Genomic DNA, 18,593 nt, shown 5'->3' with positions numbered 1-18,593 from the left:
AGAGCAGAAATGGATAACAGACTTACCTTTTAATTTAATATTTTTGTGTGCTATCTCATTTCTCTCCCTAATATATCTGTATTTTACTATTACAATATAAAAAATTAAAGCAATAAATAATGCCAACAAATGTTAAATTTAACATTTTAAATTATTCATAATTCAGTTGTTTGGACACAAAATGTAAAGAATTTTTCTTGTGAATAAATAATTAGTAAAAGTTTTATTCAGATCCAATTAATAAATCTGGATATTATTTCTAAGCTAAAGTATTAAGCTTATATGGAGAATGACTTATATTAGTTTGGTAATGAGATTTTCAAAATCTTCAAAAGGGTTGGTATGTTTCCATGGTGTGAGATGCTAAAAGGGTATGAAATAGCTCATAAGTATCATCCTTTCAGTGCAACTAAAAATAATCTCAGTAAAATAAAAAATGATTTGCAAAAAAAAGCTAGGATGATTACAATTTTGGATAAGGCTCACTTTTTTGGAACCAATAGCTTTGTAACATTAAAGGATGACCAGGAAAAACCAGAAGTCAACTCATCTTCAGGGGGATAACTACATAAAAAAGGATAGCCCGTTTGCAGTTGTGCAGGTGGTAGGATGCTGCTCTACGATGCCAGAGTCACATGGCTGACTTCAGGTACGGATCGTCAACTGATCTTTGACACACCGGATACGGGAGGTCCTGACTAGCTGGGAGGGTTGGGGAAGGGGACTATGGCCTGGTGAGGCCTTGTCAACAGTGCCTCTCTTCCTCTCATGAGAGAAATAAAATAATCTAAAAAAGGGTAGGTAAAACGAAACTGAGATCCAGGATTAATGAAGAGATAATGAGAACATCAAGTCATTTAAAATTAATCAATTTCCTAGGAGAGATGAATAGCAGGGGTCTTCACAAAGTTCATGAACAATGTTCTGAAAAAACTATGCATAGATTTTAAAATATTTTTGCACCAAAATACACTTGTATTTAATTCCATTTTACCATAAACTTTTTGAAGTCCCTTTGGAATAGTCTAAGAAAATTTGCAGATGATGGAAACATTATGTTCTTCAAGGAATGGTGAAAAATAGGAAAAGTACTATAGGAAAGAGAAGAGTCCTATTTCTGGTTTTCCAAAAGGAAAGAAGGTAATACACAAAAATTAAACCACCCATCCCCCACAGATGCCAGGTTCCACCCTAGATATTTTCATTTAGGATGAATAACTATTCTGAAACTATACATCAGTGAGCTTGATACTGAACCTAAGCAAGACTACAGAATAATTACTAAAACCAGTGCTGTGAATACTCGGAAATGAAATGATCACTAAGAGCAAGCAGAAGTTCACTAATAGACCATGACATATTCTATTTAAAAGATTCAATAGACAAATACTACAGTCCACCTGGATATACATTGGTTTGGCAAATTCTTTCATGATTTCTTTAGACCACATAGAAAAAATATAGAAAAAAATGAGCTGATACAGGCATGTATATTTATGTTGCTACCTTAGCATGAAATTTTCTTCCCTCTTACACTCCCATTCATTCATCAAAACCCTATTTAGAGGGACCAGCAGATGGCATGATGGTTACGTTGCTGGACTCCCACTAGCTGACTGTGGTTTGAATCTCAAACCCGGCAACTTAAAACTCACGCAGGGTGTGTGTGCGTGCGTGCCCAAAATACCAAAAGGAGAATAAAGGAGAAGGGACTGCGGCGTAGTTATCCCTCCCCAACGAGGGATGATTTCTCGCTTTCTGTCGCTCTGGGGAATACACGTGCCCTATAGCAAAAATCTCTCTCTCAAAAAAAAAAAAAAAAAAAAAAAAAGGGGGGGGAGGGGAAGCCAGCAGGTGGCATGGTGGTTAAGGGCACTGGACTCCCACATGGCAAACTGCAGTCCTGGACCAGACAGTTTGCATTCTCACTTTCTCTCTCTCTGTGTGTCCCTCTCTGGTCGAATTAAAATAAATAAATAAAGTTAAATAAAATAATTCTTAAAAAGAAAGAGAATCCCTTATTTAGATATTAGCTTTAGGACGTCTTCTCTGATTCCTCTCACTTAGTCCTCTGTATTTGGTGTTAGCTTTGTAATTTGTACATCTATCACTATAACAATCATGCTTTGTGGTCTAGCAGAAAGAGTAAGTCTTTGAAGATGAACAAAACTGTGCTATTTTAATGGTTGTGTGCCCTGAGAAAGTTAACTACTAAGCCTTAGATTCCTTTATTATTATTATTATTAAACTTTAATTAATTAATCAATTAATTAGACCCGAGAAGGACAGAGAGAGAGAGAAAGAAAGTGAGAAAGCAAGCTGTCAGGTCTCGGACTCGAACCGCAGTCAGTCATGTGGCAATCCAGAGTCCTTAAACACCATGCCATTCACTGGCCCCTAGATTCCTTATTTGTAAATGAGGATACTATATCCTGTCTCATAGGGTTATGATCAAAGATAATGTTAGGACCAGCAGATGGTGCAGAGGTTACATCACAGGATTCTCACATGGACAACTGCAGTTTGTGTACTGCACCCAGTAGCTTGAAAATCACGCCGGGCACATGCGTGTACATGCCCAAGATCCTAGGAGGAGGATGGAGGAGAAAGGACTGCACCATGGCCATCCCCTTGGGGGGTGATTTCTCACTTTCCTTCTCACTGTGTCTCTCTGTCTCTCTCCAGGCAGTGGATGTGCCCTAAGGCAAAAACCTCTAACCCCCCCCCAAAAAAAAAACCCCCAAGAAACAAAGATAATGTGAAAACCTTAGAACAGTATCTCAAATATAAACGACACTGAACAAATGGCAGCCACCTATTATTAGCATGAGACATATATTATATTTACATTTCAATTTCAGTACTAATCTGTAAGCTCTTTAGTGTAGAAATCAGGTTTTACTTAAACCTCTGGCTATTCTTGCATTACAGATGTTCAGTAAAATATGATGGATTAGCTACTGTCTCATACTAGCTATGACGAAGCTATTAGCTTCATCCAAACATGGATGAAGACTCAAGTGGATGAAATGGCATGTATGGAATTCTGAATATGGGAAAAATAAAACACTCTCTCTGAAGTGAGAACAAAGTAAGTACCCACAAACTGAGAACTATCTGTCAGGCCACAGCATGAAGAGTACTAGGCACTGCTTTTTCAGAGGTTCAGGAATGAAATGGAGCTTATAAAAAGGAGAGCAGCTGGAAAGTGAGTGTGCTACCTGAAATAAATACTAGTAACTTTTCTTCTAAACAATGGTACAGAGATGAATGAAAACATGTTTATATAAAAGAAGGAACCCTTCTCAGAAAATTATCTACACATATAGGAAAAAGCTGTCAATTCTGGCTTCACCATTATCTTTACATTTACATGAGAATTTCGCTGCTACTTAGATAGAAGGAAAAAAAAAAAAAGAAAATATTATACCTTCATGTAGTGTTTGAATATATCTGCAGCTGCATGCATGTCAACAATATCATAGATGATAAGTTTGCTGAAGGCAGCAAGTAGATTCCTTCTTTTATGTAAGGCCTCAATTTTATTAGCTTCGTCTTCTTCATCACCCTCTAATCACAGAAAAAAAAACTGATTATGAATTACAGCCCTTTATCAAATGAAATAATGCAGATAATCTGTATAATCAAAAAAACAGTTTAATAATCATAACTTCACAAACAGGTATGATTCAGTTTTTAGATGGGACAAAAATCATTAGTTATACTGATTGATTATTTTAGGGTAACATATTTAGTTATACATTTATCAAAGACTTAATAGGCAGTAAGGCTCCTATTTTCTAGATTATCATAGCAAAGACTGAGTAAAATAAGTGAACTATACACAAAGGATTGTTTCCCAGATACTTTTGTCATAATACTATTGTCTGTTTACCTTAAAAATACTATCTTTTCTTTTTTCAATATTCCACATATATTAACATCCCTATAGAGAAGAAATTTCTGGAAATTTTTAAGACAAAGACAAAAGGCTTTCTTTTAGAATGATATTTGGAGAAGTAATGAAAATATATGGAGGAGTTAATTTTCAGTGTTTGTCTTAAACAAGTTTACATTATTAGCTGGCAAATAAAACGTATTTTGCAAACCATGCTATGCATCTATATGTTAAACCCTATTGAATACTTTCAAAACCAAATAGTGTTTCTTCTCAAATTTTTTAAGAGTCTTAGATCCCACTGGCTTATCTGTTTCTCACCCTAGAAAAACTTTTGAACAAGATGCCAGATGAAAATACTTGTTTGAAAAAAAATACTTGTTTCAGCTTTTGTACTGATTCTTTCATGCTAGCCTGCCCTTACTTGAGGTCAGCCTTCTTTTTTACTTATTCACATGTAAGAGGTGGTGGTGGGGTGGGGGTGGGGGGTGTCTTTGAAAAGTTCATGGAAAATGCATATTATGAAAACCTATGCTTGCATTTCAAAATTTTTCTTTACCAAAATAAACTCATATCTTACTTCCATTTTTGAAGTCTTCTTGTATATATGCAAAAAATAACTCACTCTAAATCTCTCTTTCCTTTCTACTAATTTGTCCTGTTGTGAAGAAGCATCAATGCTTTGAGAATCAGAAATCCTTTTGTGGAAGACAAATAGCAAGTTAACTTTGTCTCCTGGGATTAATATAGACTCTAAATAAACATTGTTTCACAGTCTAATACTTTCTACAATGCTCTGTTAAGAAAAGAACATTCTAATAACATGGAATAGATTTGTAGATCAGATATGCATCTTAATTTAGAGAGCTTAAATCATCTATTTCATAAATAATCTATTCTAAGTAATAATTATTTATAACTGATCATTAAAATTCAGTCCAGGGGCCAGCAGGTGGCATGGTGGTTGGGGTGCTGAACTCCCACATGCTCAACCATGGTTTGAGCCTCAAACCTGGTGGCTTGCTTTCTCACTCCCCCAACCCCCCTCTCTCGGGTGAGTGCATGTGCCCTATAGAAAACTTAAAATACATACATAAATAAAATACAATAAAAATTTCAGTTTAATTTTGCTAAGATTCTTCAGGCTCAGTACAATTTTGGCTACTGAGGCTTGATAATAGTCTTTCAGTATTTAGTATCTTAGAGTTATACTTTGTCTCATTTAAGTCATCTACTATGACCACATGGGAATAGAAAGGAGCCTGGATATTTCTTTCAGGAAACTTATAAACCTGAACAGAGTCAACAAGATCTATCCTACATAGATATTTGTACATGTGTAGAATGACAAATATATATAATCAATCATTACGGTTTATAATAGTTATTAAATTACATGAATTATGCTATATATACATAAAGAAATATATGTGGCTGTTAGATAAACAATAAGATGCTCTTAGGCCGGCAGGTGGCAAGGAGGTTAAGGTGCTAGATCCCAAATAGCTGGCTACTCAGTTAGAGTCCCAGACATGGCAGCTTGAGAACCATACCAGGTGTGTGTGAGTACACATCCAAAATTCCAAGAGGAACCTAGAAGAGAAGGGACTGCTGAGTGTCCATACTCCTGAGGGGTGATTTCTCATTCTGCCTCTCTCTGGTGAGTGTATGCATTCTATAGCAAAAATTAAAAAAAAAAAAAAAAGGCAAAAAACAAACAAAAAAAGCAGCAGCAGCAGCTCTCTGTAATGATTACATTGCTGGACTCTCACTTAGTTGGCAGCGGTTCAAGTCCCAGATCTGGTGGCTTAAAACTCAAGCAAGGTGCATATTTGTGTGCATGTGTGTGATCAAGATCCCAAGAGGAGAATAAAAGAGAAGGGACTGAGGCATGGCCATCCCCCCCAGAGGATGATCTCTTGTTTTCTGTCTCTCAGGCAAGCATACGTGCCCTACAGCAAAAATCACTTAAAAAAAAAAAAAGAAAAAGAAAAGAAAGTTCTGTAAGTTATCATTTTAATTTTTTAGAAGAATTAGTTATTTCATTTTATTTATTCATTTATTTATTTTAATTTGACCAGAAAGAGACAAAGAGAGAGAGAGGGAAAGTGAGAAAGCAAGCCACCAGGTCTGGGACTCGAATCATGGTCAGCTGAGTGGGTGTATCCAGCGCCTTGACCACCACGTCACCTGCTGGTCCCATCAGTTACTATTTTAGAGGAGGGAGTCTTCGCTATGCACAGTTTTATTCTTGTTGGTTTCTGAACTTCATGAATATGCTACTAGTAACCTTTTTTTTTTTTTTTAAAAAAAAAAAAGAATTTTTCTGTAAGTTGATCTATTTCCTCTTATCTTTCAGGGTTGACAAGATCAATATTGACAAAATAATAGATACGAATACCCATGCTCTGGTTCTCCTCATCTTGATCAATGAAAACATGATCCATCACAAAGCTGAGTAGTTCAGACTGGAGTCCAGTATCTGGATTAAACACCAAAGGTTGAAGACCCTCTCTGCCACCTGTCATTAACTGGTGGCTAAAAATCATCAAAAGATCACAGAGTAACATGAAAGCCTGAAATGCAAAGGGAATTTGTGAGCAAAATATTATAGGAATACAACAACTACAAATCAATGCTAATTTATTTAATGACAATAGTTCAATAACAGTAGTATAATATAAATTTCAAATACTTAAATTCCAACTATTTAATTTTAATTTCCAAATTAGAAAATAAAAATAGTATCTAAAAGCTTCCCAATAAATCTAATCACATAAAGGCACTTTCAACACATTTCTGCAAAGATAAAGTATAGGTAGATTGCCAAATTTGCCCTATTTAATAAATATGGTGAAATAAACATGTATATTGTAATAGACTTCAGTTGTGGGTTAACTGAAGCTCTGATACCTCTAAACAATATGCTAACAACACCCACCAACCACCCAAATAATTGATGTTTATGGGAAAAAACAATTTTGGCATTTATTTAAGGATGGTTGTTATATATATACCTGCTGTTCAAATCCAGCAAGAAATTATGGCAGTTCATGCCCTGACTGTACCACCATGAAATATATTAAGATATTTACAAGGAGCCATTTGAAGATGGGAGGCATGAAGAAAACCTAGGGAATACTTTATGCCATAGTGTTGAATGGTGCCACCAAGCACCACTAAATTTGATATGGAAACACTGGATGCCTGATTTAAAAGGCTAGAGCTAGGTAGTTCTTGTGGGAAGATTTAGAGATAAGGGTTAGGAAAGATCATGTTTCCATTTTAAGTTAAATGCTGATAACTCAAAAAAGAAGAGGTCTGCTACAACCTATCTGTATGATAAAGAGTTAGCAAAAGATAAATAATATTGTACCTTGAACCAAATTAGCTAGAACTTCTTTGAGTATCAAAGTAAGAAGCAGTAAGAAAAGGTACATTCTGTTTTATACAACAGTACTCCCTAATAGAATAGTATAATTAAAGAAACATTTTTGCAAAACCCAAACCTGTTCCTGTTAGGAACCAGCCACACAGCAAGAGGTGAGTGGAAGACTAGAATGCAGCTTTATCTGTATTTACAGCTGGTCTGCCTCCTGTCAGATCAACATTAGATTCTTATAGGAGCCCCCAGATGGGACCATCTAGTCACAGAAAAGCAACTCAGGTCTCCCAATGATTCTGCATTACAGTGAGTTATATAATTGTTTCATTAGATATTACAATGCAATAATAACAGAAATAAAGTACACAATAAATGTTATGTGCTTAAATCATTCCCCAACCACTCCCTGCCTACCCAGTCTGATCTGTGGAAAAACCATCTTCCATGAAACTGGTCCCTGGTACCACAAAGGTTGGGGGGACCACAGACTTAATATTTCCTTAAGTTGCACTCTGACCTTCTTTGGAAGTAGAAAAATCTGTTGGACTAATGCTCTATGCCCACCTGCGTCCCTATTTCTATACTACTGTCCAAATACAGGGACTCAGGAATTTCTTGCTCTAACATAGCTGATCCTGTTGTCAGAGCCTCCAAAGGTCTCTTCCCTAGGCATACTGCATTCCCAGTGTGTTGACTCCTAAACCTCAGGGTGGTCAAGGGGCAGATGTCTGAGGGTTGGGGAGGTAATTGATAGGACTTAAGACACATGGGCTGAAGTGTTCACATGCACTTATGAGAAGCTCCTCTTGGTGCGGGAAGGAGTTGAGGTGAGATGACAAGAGGGCAGGCCACAGCTCCCTAGATCCTCAATGTGGCACAAGATTCTTAGAAAAAAATGGAAATTGAACCTGGACATCCAGATGGTGAGTGTGTGCTTGTCAAAATAAAAGGGCAGAATGTATTTTATATAACAAGTTTCTCAGCTTGCTTGACAACTTAAATATTCAGACATCTTGTTCCAGGTCCTATAAATGTTGAGGATGGACACGTATGCTAGAAAATGCTATAAAAACTATGTCTTCTTACTGTTCATCAACACATTTGAGTTGTTTTTATTGAGAACTCTTAACTGAGAATTGCTTACCTGTTCCTTCACGGGAGTATTAACATTGGATAGGCACTGCTGGCAAACAGCCAAGAAAGATTTCACTGTTTTCCTCAATACCAACAAATCCTCCTGTAAGACACATTCAAATTTACAAGCATGAATTACAGTAGCCCAGAAAACTGATCCAGAATATATAATATATGGAAAATATCCAAACTGGTTTACTTTCAAGGAAATTAATAAGACCAAGTTTATCACTGGAAACCATTTAGTGTAGTTATTTCCTAGTTATCTGTCCTAATGGAAGTAGCAGCAAAACAGACAATTGCAAACACTCAGTTATAGATAGCTATGAAATGCTCAGTATAATTGCTCTCAAAGGATTTTCCTCTGTAAATAAATATGGTTTATTTATGCTGATATTAAAATTGAGAGTGACTCCTATAAAACATACTGTTAGTAAGGTTATACAACACAGCAGCACATTGAAAAGAAAACAATTATGCAACAAGTATGTACTAATTTCTCCCATATTCTAAGCACTCTGCCAAATTTCAGTGGATAAAAGATAAATTTAAGACTGCATGCCCTCAGGTCTCTTTCCCACTATACAAGATGGCAGGCGATAAAGCTTCAAAGCAGGATACTAAGGAGAAGGAACCTGAAGCCAAGAAGGCTGATGCCAGTGGCAAGGTTAAAAAGGGTGACCCTAAGCTAAAAAGCCCAACAAGGGGAAGCCCCATTGCAGCCGAAACCCTGTCCTAGTCTGGGGCATTGGCAGATACTCCCAGTCTGCCATGTATTCCAGGAAGGCTGTGTACAAGAGGAAATATTCTGCCACTAAATCCAGGATCGAAAAAAAAAAAGGACAAGGTTCTTGCGACTGTCACAAAACCAGTTGGTGGAGACGAGATTAGTGGTACCCGGATGGTTAAACTGAGCAAAATGCCTAGGTATTATCCTACTGAAGATGTGCCTCGAAAGCTGTTGAGCCACAGCAAAAAAACCCTTCAGTCAGCATGTGAGAGAGCTGCGAGCCAGCATCACTCCTGGGACCATTCTGATCATCCTCACTGGATGCCACAGAGGCAAGAGAGTGGTTTTACTGAAGCAGCTGAGCAGTGGCTTGCTACTTATAACTGGACCACTGGTTCTTAATTGAGTTCCACTGCATAGAACACACCAGAAATGTGTCATTGCCACCTCCATGAAAATTGATATTAGCAAAGTAAAAATCTTAAAGCACATTACTGATGCTTACTTCAAGAAAAAGAAACTGCGGAAGCCCAGACACCAGGAAGGTGAGATCTTTGACACAGAGAAGGAGAAATACGAGATTTCAGAGCAGTGCAAGATTGATCAGAAAGCTGTAGACTTGCAAATTTTACCAAGAATCAAAGCTGTTCCTCAGCTCCAGGGCTACCTGCAATCCGTGTTTGCCCTTACAAATGGAGTTTATCGTCACAAATTGGTGTTCTAAATTTTTGCCAAGAACCTAATTAAATAACTGATAATATATATATTTTTTAAAAAAAGACTGCATGCCCTTGGGACCAGCAGTTAGCGTTAATGGCTATGTTGCTGGACTCCCATGTAGTCGACTGCGACTTGCGTCCCAGATCTGATGGCTTGAAACTCATGCCAGGTGCGTGTGCGTGCATGAGTACCCAGGATCCCGAGAGGGGAATGGAGGAGAGGGGATTGTGGTGTGGCCATCCCCCTTGGAGGGTGATTTCTCACTTTGTATTTCTGTCTCTGTCTGCCTGGGGAGCGCATGCACCCTATAGCAAAAACTCTTCAAAAAAAAAAAGACTGCATGCCCTCAAAAAGTTAATATTCTCAGCAGACAGACAGACCAATTAGGTAAGTTAAATAAGCTCAAATTTATTATGTAAGTAGTAACTCTAACTGTAGCAGAGAAAGTTGAGTTGAAGTAACCTTCATAGGATAAGCTTTAATCTAAGATTAGATGGATAAATAAGAATTTAATTAGTTGGCCAGATAATATTGCATGTGGAGTGGCATTTGAGAGGTATAAAAGGAAATTTGACTTTTCTGAGAATCTACAATATGTCAGGCACTGATTTGAGTTCTAATTTAATATTTATATAAATCCTAAGTAGTCATTACAGGTTGAGTATCCTTATATGAAAACTTGAAATTTAAAATGTTACAAAATCCAAAACTTTCTGAGTGCCAACATGATGCTATGCATGGAATATTCTACATGTGATGAGTCACAGTTAAAACCCTGCAATGCAAAATACTAGATAAAATTACCTTCAGGCTATGTGTACAAGGCATACATATGCAAAACATAAGTGAATGTTTAGACTTGGGTCCATCCCCAAGAAATCTCATTCTATATATGCAAATATTACCAAATCTGAGAAAAATCCAAAATCTGAAATACTTTTGGTTCCAAGCATTTTGGATAATAACAATTTGACATTTATTAGTAAGTGTTTGAAACCAGGACTGCCTGATATCAGAGTTCATACTCTTCTCGCTGACTAATGAGTAAGAGTATTACATCATTATGTAAAATAGTAATGAAGAGTAATTATCTGAGCAATAGATGATGAGGAAAAAAGTTAAAAAGTATTCTATTAAAATAAAATTCTTTAAGTTACTCTATTTTGTATAGATGACAACACTCCTTTCTGACACCTTCAGATTCAAAGTAATGATACTTAAAAAATTATATACATTTTTCCTTTTGCTAACGTGAGTACAATATTTGGGAGAAGGAATGAGCTTATTTCATGCATTGTAGTAAAAAGGACACCATTTTCAGAACCTTTAATGTTCTTGTAGATGAACACCTAATAACCAAAATATATTTTTGGAACCTCCTTAATTTCAAATATTCATAATGAACTGGAAAAAACTAATAGGGAGCAGGCTACTGCAAAAGCATATGAAGAGAGCTATTATAGGAGAGAACATGAACCCCATGTTGGAAAACCTAACTCGAGTCAATAGTTGTTATTGAAGAATTTTCAAAGGAAATAAAATGTAAGCTAAGTCTCTGTCTAGCTATAGAAAAAGATGGTCCAGCTAAGGTACAGAATGTTCAAAACCTAGGAGATACCTTTTATTTTGAGAGGTTCTTGCTATAGGGTGCATGCGCTCACCAGAAAGAGAGAGACAGAGAGAGAGAAAGTGAGAAATCACCCCCCAGGAGGGATGATCATGCCACAATCCCTTCTCCTTCATTCTCCTCTTGGGATCTTGGGCACGCATGTACATGTGCCCAGTGTGTTTAAGCCACCGGGTCCGGGACCTGAATCGCAGCCTACCACATGGGTGTGTCCAGCGACATAGCCGCTACGCCAACTGTTGGTCCTCTAGGAGGTACCTTTAAGGAAGTGGTTATTATAGTTGGGGCAAAATTAGGGAAGAGAGTGGGAAGAAAAAATTGGTTGAAGGGGGAACGAATAATCCATTTCTGTTTAACTGCAAGTCCATTTAAAATGCCCAAATCACTTGAATTACCTTGACAGCAATAAGAAACTACTGAAAAATGATTTTTAATGGAAGTACTAAAACCTTATGTAAAAATAATAAATCATATTCTAAACAGAACAGAGAATAATGTAGAATAAATCAGTTAAGAGTAGATTATAATCTTTTGCTAATTTTTTTTAGTTTATTATATATCAAGTACATGTTCTAAGGGCCATTTAAATTCCATAATCATCTTACAAAGTGTAATATATCTGTTTTACCAAAAAACTGAGATTCAGAACACCCATAGATTCTGACAGAGTAAGGATCCAAGCCTGAGATGGACATACATACTAACAAAGACCAGAGTAATAACCCAGAATGATGGCCTGAAAGAAAAATACTGATAGTCAAGATGTGACTACATATAGAATAAATTAAAGCATAAGAATTGATAGGATTTAGGGACTAATTAGAGTAGGGGCTACTGAAGATTATATTTCTACATCGTTGCCTACTAGATGGATTGTGGTAGAAGTCACCAAGATAAGAAACAGAAACAAATGCAATTAGCAGTAGTTCAGTTGTATAGATGATGATTTTGAGATCCTGAAAGATATCCTACTGGAATGTCTTGAATAACTAAAAATAAATAAATAAATAAATAAAGTAATGCTATATAACCTTAAGAGAAATTAGTTCATCATAGGATTACAGATTTTTAAGATCCATAAACAAGAGAGTTGAAATAAGTCTTCTGAGTTTCTATATCATTCTGTGATTCTGCTGACATAATTCTAAGGCACTCAAATGAGAACAAAGAGTTGCTTAACTGGTAAACCCAGAGTTCGTAAGATGAATGTTCAGTGTTTCATCACTACTACCTAGGAAAGTGCTTACAATATAGAAATTGTTTAATAGCAGGTCAGCTCTGTGGCCTGGTGGTTGAAGCAGCTTGATCTCACATGGTAACCCTGTGGTTCAAGTCCTAGACCTTGAGGCATGAGAAATAGGTTGGGATCGGTGTGCTCGAAATACCCATGGTGTGTGTGTGTGTAAGTGTGCTTTTGTGAGTGCCTTCTCTTTTCCTTTTCTCTCTGGCAAGCACACATACCCTCTAACAAAAACAAAAGCCAGTATCTACTGAATGAAAATGTCAGTATACTTTACTATGGATGATACCAGAATCCTAGGAACAAATATATAATGTGTTCACTCCATCATACCACAAATAACTATTAAGTTTAATTTTTAAAAAGATCAGGTCTCGCCACGTTGTGATCCTGTGTTGTGATCCTCCTTCCAGCTGAGACTACAGAAACTCACTCCCGTGGCTGGCTCCTTTTTAGACAGGATCTAGCTATGTTGCTCAGACTAGTCTTGAGCTCATAGTTCTCTTGCCTCTGCCTCTCTTAGTCACTGGGATTACAGATAGGCACAGGCTACCATGTCTAGTACTTATAGGTTGGACTGAGAATCAAACCTAGGCCTCTCGTGGTCTCAGTCTGCGGAGCAGAACATCTTAGCAACGTATTACTCCACAGATGAGTCAGCAATTGTTGAATTTCAAAACTATGGTGCTATGAGGTACTAATGTTCTTTATTCCTGCAGATTTCTTGGTTAGTATATAAGGGAGCAGTCTAGGGAATAAGCTATCTTTGAAATTAGAGGCAAAAGATTTAAGGCCAACATAAAGGAAAGGTTTCCTAAGGTAAAATGACTGCTTTTCAATTCATACAAAGACTTATAAATTTAGTATCACAAATAAGTAAGCAATCTATTGATGGGATAATTAATAGTAGTTACTTATTCTATCCTCCCCTTAAAAAAACACATAAATATCTTGTCCTGATCCTCTTGACAGCCTCTTGAGCAGCTGGGACTACAGGTATGCCCTGTTATATCAGATTCTCCCAGATACGGTCTTGTCATGTTGTCTAGGTTGGCCAGGAACTTGCCATTCTCTTGCCTGAGCTTCCCAAACAGCAGGGACCACAGGTATGACCTGCTGCACTTAGCTCCTTAGGGTGGGCCAGGAATTAAACCTGGCCTCTCATGTGACCTTAAACTGTGAGGCAGCAATATCAATCAGTATGTGGTACTGCCGTTAGGCTAGTAATAGCACTAGACTAGTAGCAGTATTGTTTTTTTTGGAAAAAGTCATGACTTTTCCTAGAACCCAGTATTTTAAGACAAAACTGGAAATGTGAAACAACGAAGAAAATAGAAGAAGCTAAAAGCTTCTTTAACATTAAAATTTGGCCTAGATTTGGACAGAATCTATTAGGTTGTTGGGAAAGTCATGACATATTTTTCTGTGTTTTCCTATGCAAAAATGCAGCATGACTTCCCCAACCCCCAGTACTCAAGAAACTTAATTTAATTAGATTCCACTGAGAGAATTATATCAATAAATACTGATAGATTTAGAGAAATGGTCACAAATATTGTATACTTAGCAGAGTTAGCTAATCTCATACAGTAAATCCCTGTGAAAAGTCAGAAATAAAATTTAAGGATTTCAGAACTCAGGGCTTTTACTTATCCCACTTCATGACACTGGCATTTTATTATATTTTGCTTGATTAAAATAGTTGGGATTATTATTCCCAAGACTGTACTTTTGTACAAATAGAAGCAAGCTGCCATTACTGGATCATGTGGCAGTAAGTATCTTTCGAATTTTCAGAGTGCTAAAAATTAAAAATTTAAAAGAAGTTCAGGATTTGTCAGTTTAAGACTGTTATTAGGGGAACCAGCAGTTAGCGTAATGGCTATGTTGCTGAACTCCCACGTAGTTGACCGTGGTTCGAGTCCTGGACCTGGTGGCTTAAAACTCACGCCGGGCGCGTGTGCATGCGTGCCCAAGATCCCAAGAGAATGGAGGAGAAGGGATTGCGGCGTGACCATCGCCCCTGGGGGGTGATTTCTCACTTTCTATCTCTCTGCCTCTGTCTGTCTGGCGAGCGCACGCGCCCTATAGCAAAAAACCTCTCCAAAAAAAGAAAAAAAAAAGACTGTTATTGGGACTAACAAATGGTGTAATAGTTACATCACTGGATTCCCACACACACTCAACAGTGATTCAAGTCCTGGACCTGGCAGCTTAAAACTCATGCCAGGTGTGTTTATGTGTGTGCCCAAAATCCCAAGAAGAGATGGGATTGCAACACGGCTATTACCCCCTGAGGGGGGTATTTCTCGCTTTCTCTCTCTGTCTTGCTGGTGAGTACCGCACCCTATAGCAAAAAATCTTTCTTAAAAAACTCAAAACAATAAAAGCTTGTTCTAAATAGCAAAAGTGAGCTTTGAACTCCTTTAAAATATAAACCATAGATGCTTTTTAATTTATGGACAACAGTGAGGTAGATACTGTTTGAAGAGCCAGGCATGGTAGCACAAACCTATGGTCCCAGCTACTTGGAGAGTGAGGCAGGAGAAGCATAATACAGCTAGACCATGTCTCAAAAAAAAAAAAAAAAAATTTCAAAAAAAAAAAAAAAAAAAAAAAAAAAAAAGGTAACTGACACTTACTAGTGCCAAGTACCAATCCAGGCTTTTCACATATTAACAACTAATCCTTACAATTGTGATTGGTGCTGAAATTATAACGCCTCTTTTACATATGAAGAAACAGGGACAGAAATGTTAAGTGACAAGTTCAGAGATACTCAGCTAGTAAGTGGCAAAGTGAATTAGAACACAGTCTATGCTCTTAACTATTTAGTATTCTGTTTAAAGAATTTTTTATTTAATTTTGTTCATTGTCATTTTTTTTTAAGGTTGACCAGAGAGATAAAAATTATTTATTTTCATTTGACCAGAGAGAGAGAGAAAGCGAGAAAGCAAGCCACCAGGTCTGAGACTCTAACCACAGTCAGCCATGTGGGAGTCCAGCTGCCTTAACCACCACGCCACCTGCAGGCCTCACTATTTACTATGCTTTATCTTTCTTTTCTTTTTTCTTTTCCCCTTCCCCTTCCCTTTCCCTCCCTCCCTCCCTCCTTTCTTCCTTCCTTCCTTCCTTCCTTATTTGTCAAAGGGCAAACAGGAAGGGAGGGAGAGAGAGGAAGAAGAGAGAGAATGGTTATGCCAATACGCTTTCTCCATCTTGTTAGGATTTGGTGTGTTGGCCACATGGGATCTGGCTCCTTTAACCACCAGGTTGTAGGACAAGCTCTAACTCTTTCTAAAAAAAAGTTTATTTCTTCCATGAGAGAGAGAAAGGGGAGCCAGAGAGAGGGGAAGAAAGACAGTGAGGCAAGCACCTCCAAGAAGGTCTTCACACCACAATCCACTCCAGCTTCAGCCAGTCCAGATCACAGGCACACATATGCACATCGGGCACATATAGGGAGGCCTTGGGATGAAAACTTGGGACTGTCTCATGTTTTTATATTCTGTATCTAGTCCATATAAGCTATACATGGTATTTATGGCAATGGACAGGTTGGCATCAAGAGAACTTTTTCTAGAATAACTGGAGAACAGAATTCAGATGAATCAGGTAATAAGGTCATATTGAAATAATTATATCTTGGCTATTTTTTCTTGCATCCATTTTGTAATATATTTCATCATTTTGGTTGGAGTTTTCTGATACCTAATAGATTTAGTGAAATCCAAAATTAGAAGACAGGGGGACAAGTAGATGGCCTAATGGTTATGTTGCTGGACTCCCACATAGACTTGAAACTCATGCAGGGAGCATGTGTGTGAGCCCAAAATCCCAAGGAGAGAATGGAGGAGAAGGGATTGCAGTGTGGCCATTCCCCTGGAGGGTGATTTCTTGCTTTCTGTCTGTCTCTGTGTCTCTGCTCTGTCCCTCTGGTGAGCATATGCACCCTATAGCAAAACAAAAACAAAAACAAAACAAAAAACCACAAACAAACAAACAAACAAAAAACACACGGAAAATTACATATATCCAAATGTAAAAGGGCCAAAACAGTTTCAGTTTATCAGTGATCTATTCACAAAGAGAAGAAATTTTTCAATAAATTAACATGATCATCAAGAGCTCAACAATGAGGAACACAAATAAGGTAGGCACGATCATGATAATAAATTTATCACATAAGCTGTATTAGAAAGACTCTTTCCTCAAGGCATGAAAGTTCAAATTAGACATTTTAGATAAATAGGGAGCTTAAGGGCCATGTGGTGCAATGGTAATGCACTCACATGGTAAAGGTCCTGGGTCTGCATATGCTTATGATCTGGGCTGACTGAGGCTAGGGCTGGGTCATGCCATGAAGATCCTTTTGGGTGTGCCTATCTCTGTGTATTTTTCTTTCATGACAAAAGTAAACTTTTTGAAAAATAAAAAAGAAAAAATAGAATTAAAATATAGATTGTCCCTAATAGCCAACTATCTCAGTCTGATTATAGTTGGTAAGGAAGATGAGTTTAATTCATATATAAACATACAAACATACAGATTTTTAAATGAGTTATTCTTTTTCATTTTGTATCACAATTTTATATGCCTAGTGGAGACCAAATTTAGTTATCTTTTTCCCCACAGCTATAAAATGCCACTAAGATAATCACAGCCAGAAAATTAATCCATGAAAAAACTAGCAGTAAACACAAAATTTGTTCAAAATTATCTAACAAATAATGCATTTTTAGAATGGGCAAATACAAAACCAAGTCATGTAGTAAAATAAGGAACTAGATGAGATAAAAGTTTTAGGAATATGAAAATAAAGCCTGTTTTAAGAATTTAGTGATCAATTTTCATGATAAAAAAGGCATACAAACTAAACTCCTAGTTACTAAGTAAAGGCAGTGTTTCTAACTGACAAAGGCTGCTAAACAAGCCCAACATGTTACCAGGCCAAGCGTTGGCAAACTTTCCATGTTAAGGTTGAGACAGTAAATATTTTAGGCTTTACTGGCCACGTGGTCTTGTCCCAATTATTTAACTCTGGCACTGTATTAATAGCACAAAAACAGCCCTAGGTAGCTGGTAAATGAATAAGCATGGCTGTGTTCCAATAAAACTTCATTTAAAAAAATAGGTATCAGGGGCCAGCAGGTGGCATAGAGATTAAGATGGATGGATCCCATGTGTGGTTTGAGTTCAGGACCTAGAAGCTTGAAAATTATGCTGGGTGTGTGTGTGTGTGCACATGCATGCCCAAAATCCTAAGAGAAGAATGGAAGAGAAAGGATTATGGTGTGGCTATCCCCCTGGAGGGTGATTTCTAACTCTCTCTGTTTCTCTGGTGAGTGCATACACTCTATAGCAAACTAGAAAAAACAACAACAAAAAAAGAGAACTAAAACAGATGTCAGGTCAGGTTTGACCGATGGTATGTTGAGACTGTACTAGGCCAGCAAACAATACATAAACTGTTTAGAGACTTATCTATATTATGTTTCTCTATACCTAGTGACTCACATCCAACAAAGTTAGTAAAATTATTTTTCACCTGAATTAAGTCATTAGTTACTTAAAATACAACTAATACTAGTTGTACTGGATCCTTGGGAAAGTCATGGTGCATTTTTGTAGAGAAAAACATAGGACTTTCCCGATGACTAGTATTATTATTAATAGTATCCGTATTATACACAAGACAGAGGAACTAAATTTACTTAAATGAAAGGAATGACAAAAGAACAATGAGTAAAGGCCTCACAATTGTGGTGGGCATACATCCTACACTATACCTTTGAAATTACTTTCTTGTATGATAACTGCTACTAGCATCTTTTTTGGAGAAAAAGAGGAGAGTGCACA

General features: G+C 37.1%; 1 protein-coding gene across 1 annotated transcript in view; it reads right to left on the bottom strand.

Annotated features, from left to right (window-relative positions):
• Positions 1-18,593, bottom strand: part of STAG1 (STAG1 cohesin complex component) — a 314,569-nt gene that overhangs the window by 45,231 nt on the left and 250,745 nt on the right. Inside the window, 3 exon segments of the mRNA XM_027769480.1 lie at positions 3,431-3,570; positions 6,300-6,474; positions 8,428-8,520. Of these exon segments, the coding sequence (XP_027625281.1) occupies positions 3,431-3,570; positions 6,300-6,474; positions 8,428-8,520 (408 nt within the window).

Source organism: Tupaia chinensis, unplaced genomic scaffold, assembly GCF_000334495.1.
Source record: "Tupaia chinensis unplaced genomic scaffold, TupChi_1.0 Scaffold149831_1, whole genome shotgun sequence".
NCBI lineage: Eukaryota > Metazoa > Chordata > Mammalia > Scandentia > Tupaiidae > Tupaia > Tupaia belangeri.
Note: the sequence above shows the minus strand (reverse complement) of the source record. Positions and strands in the feature narration are given on the sequence as shown.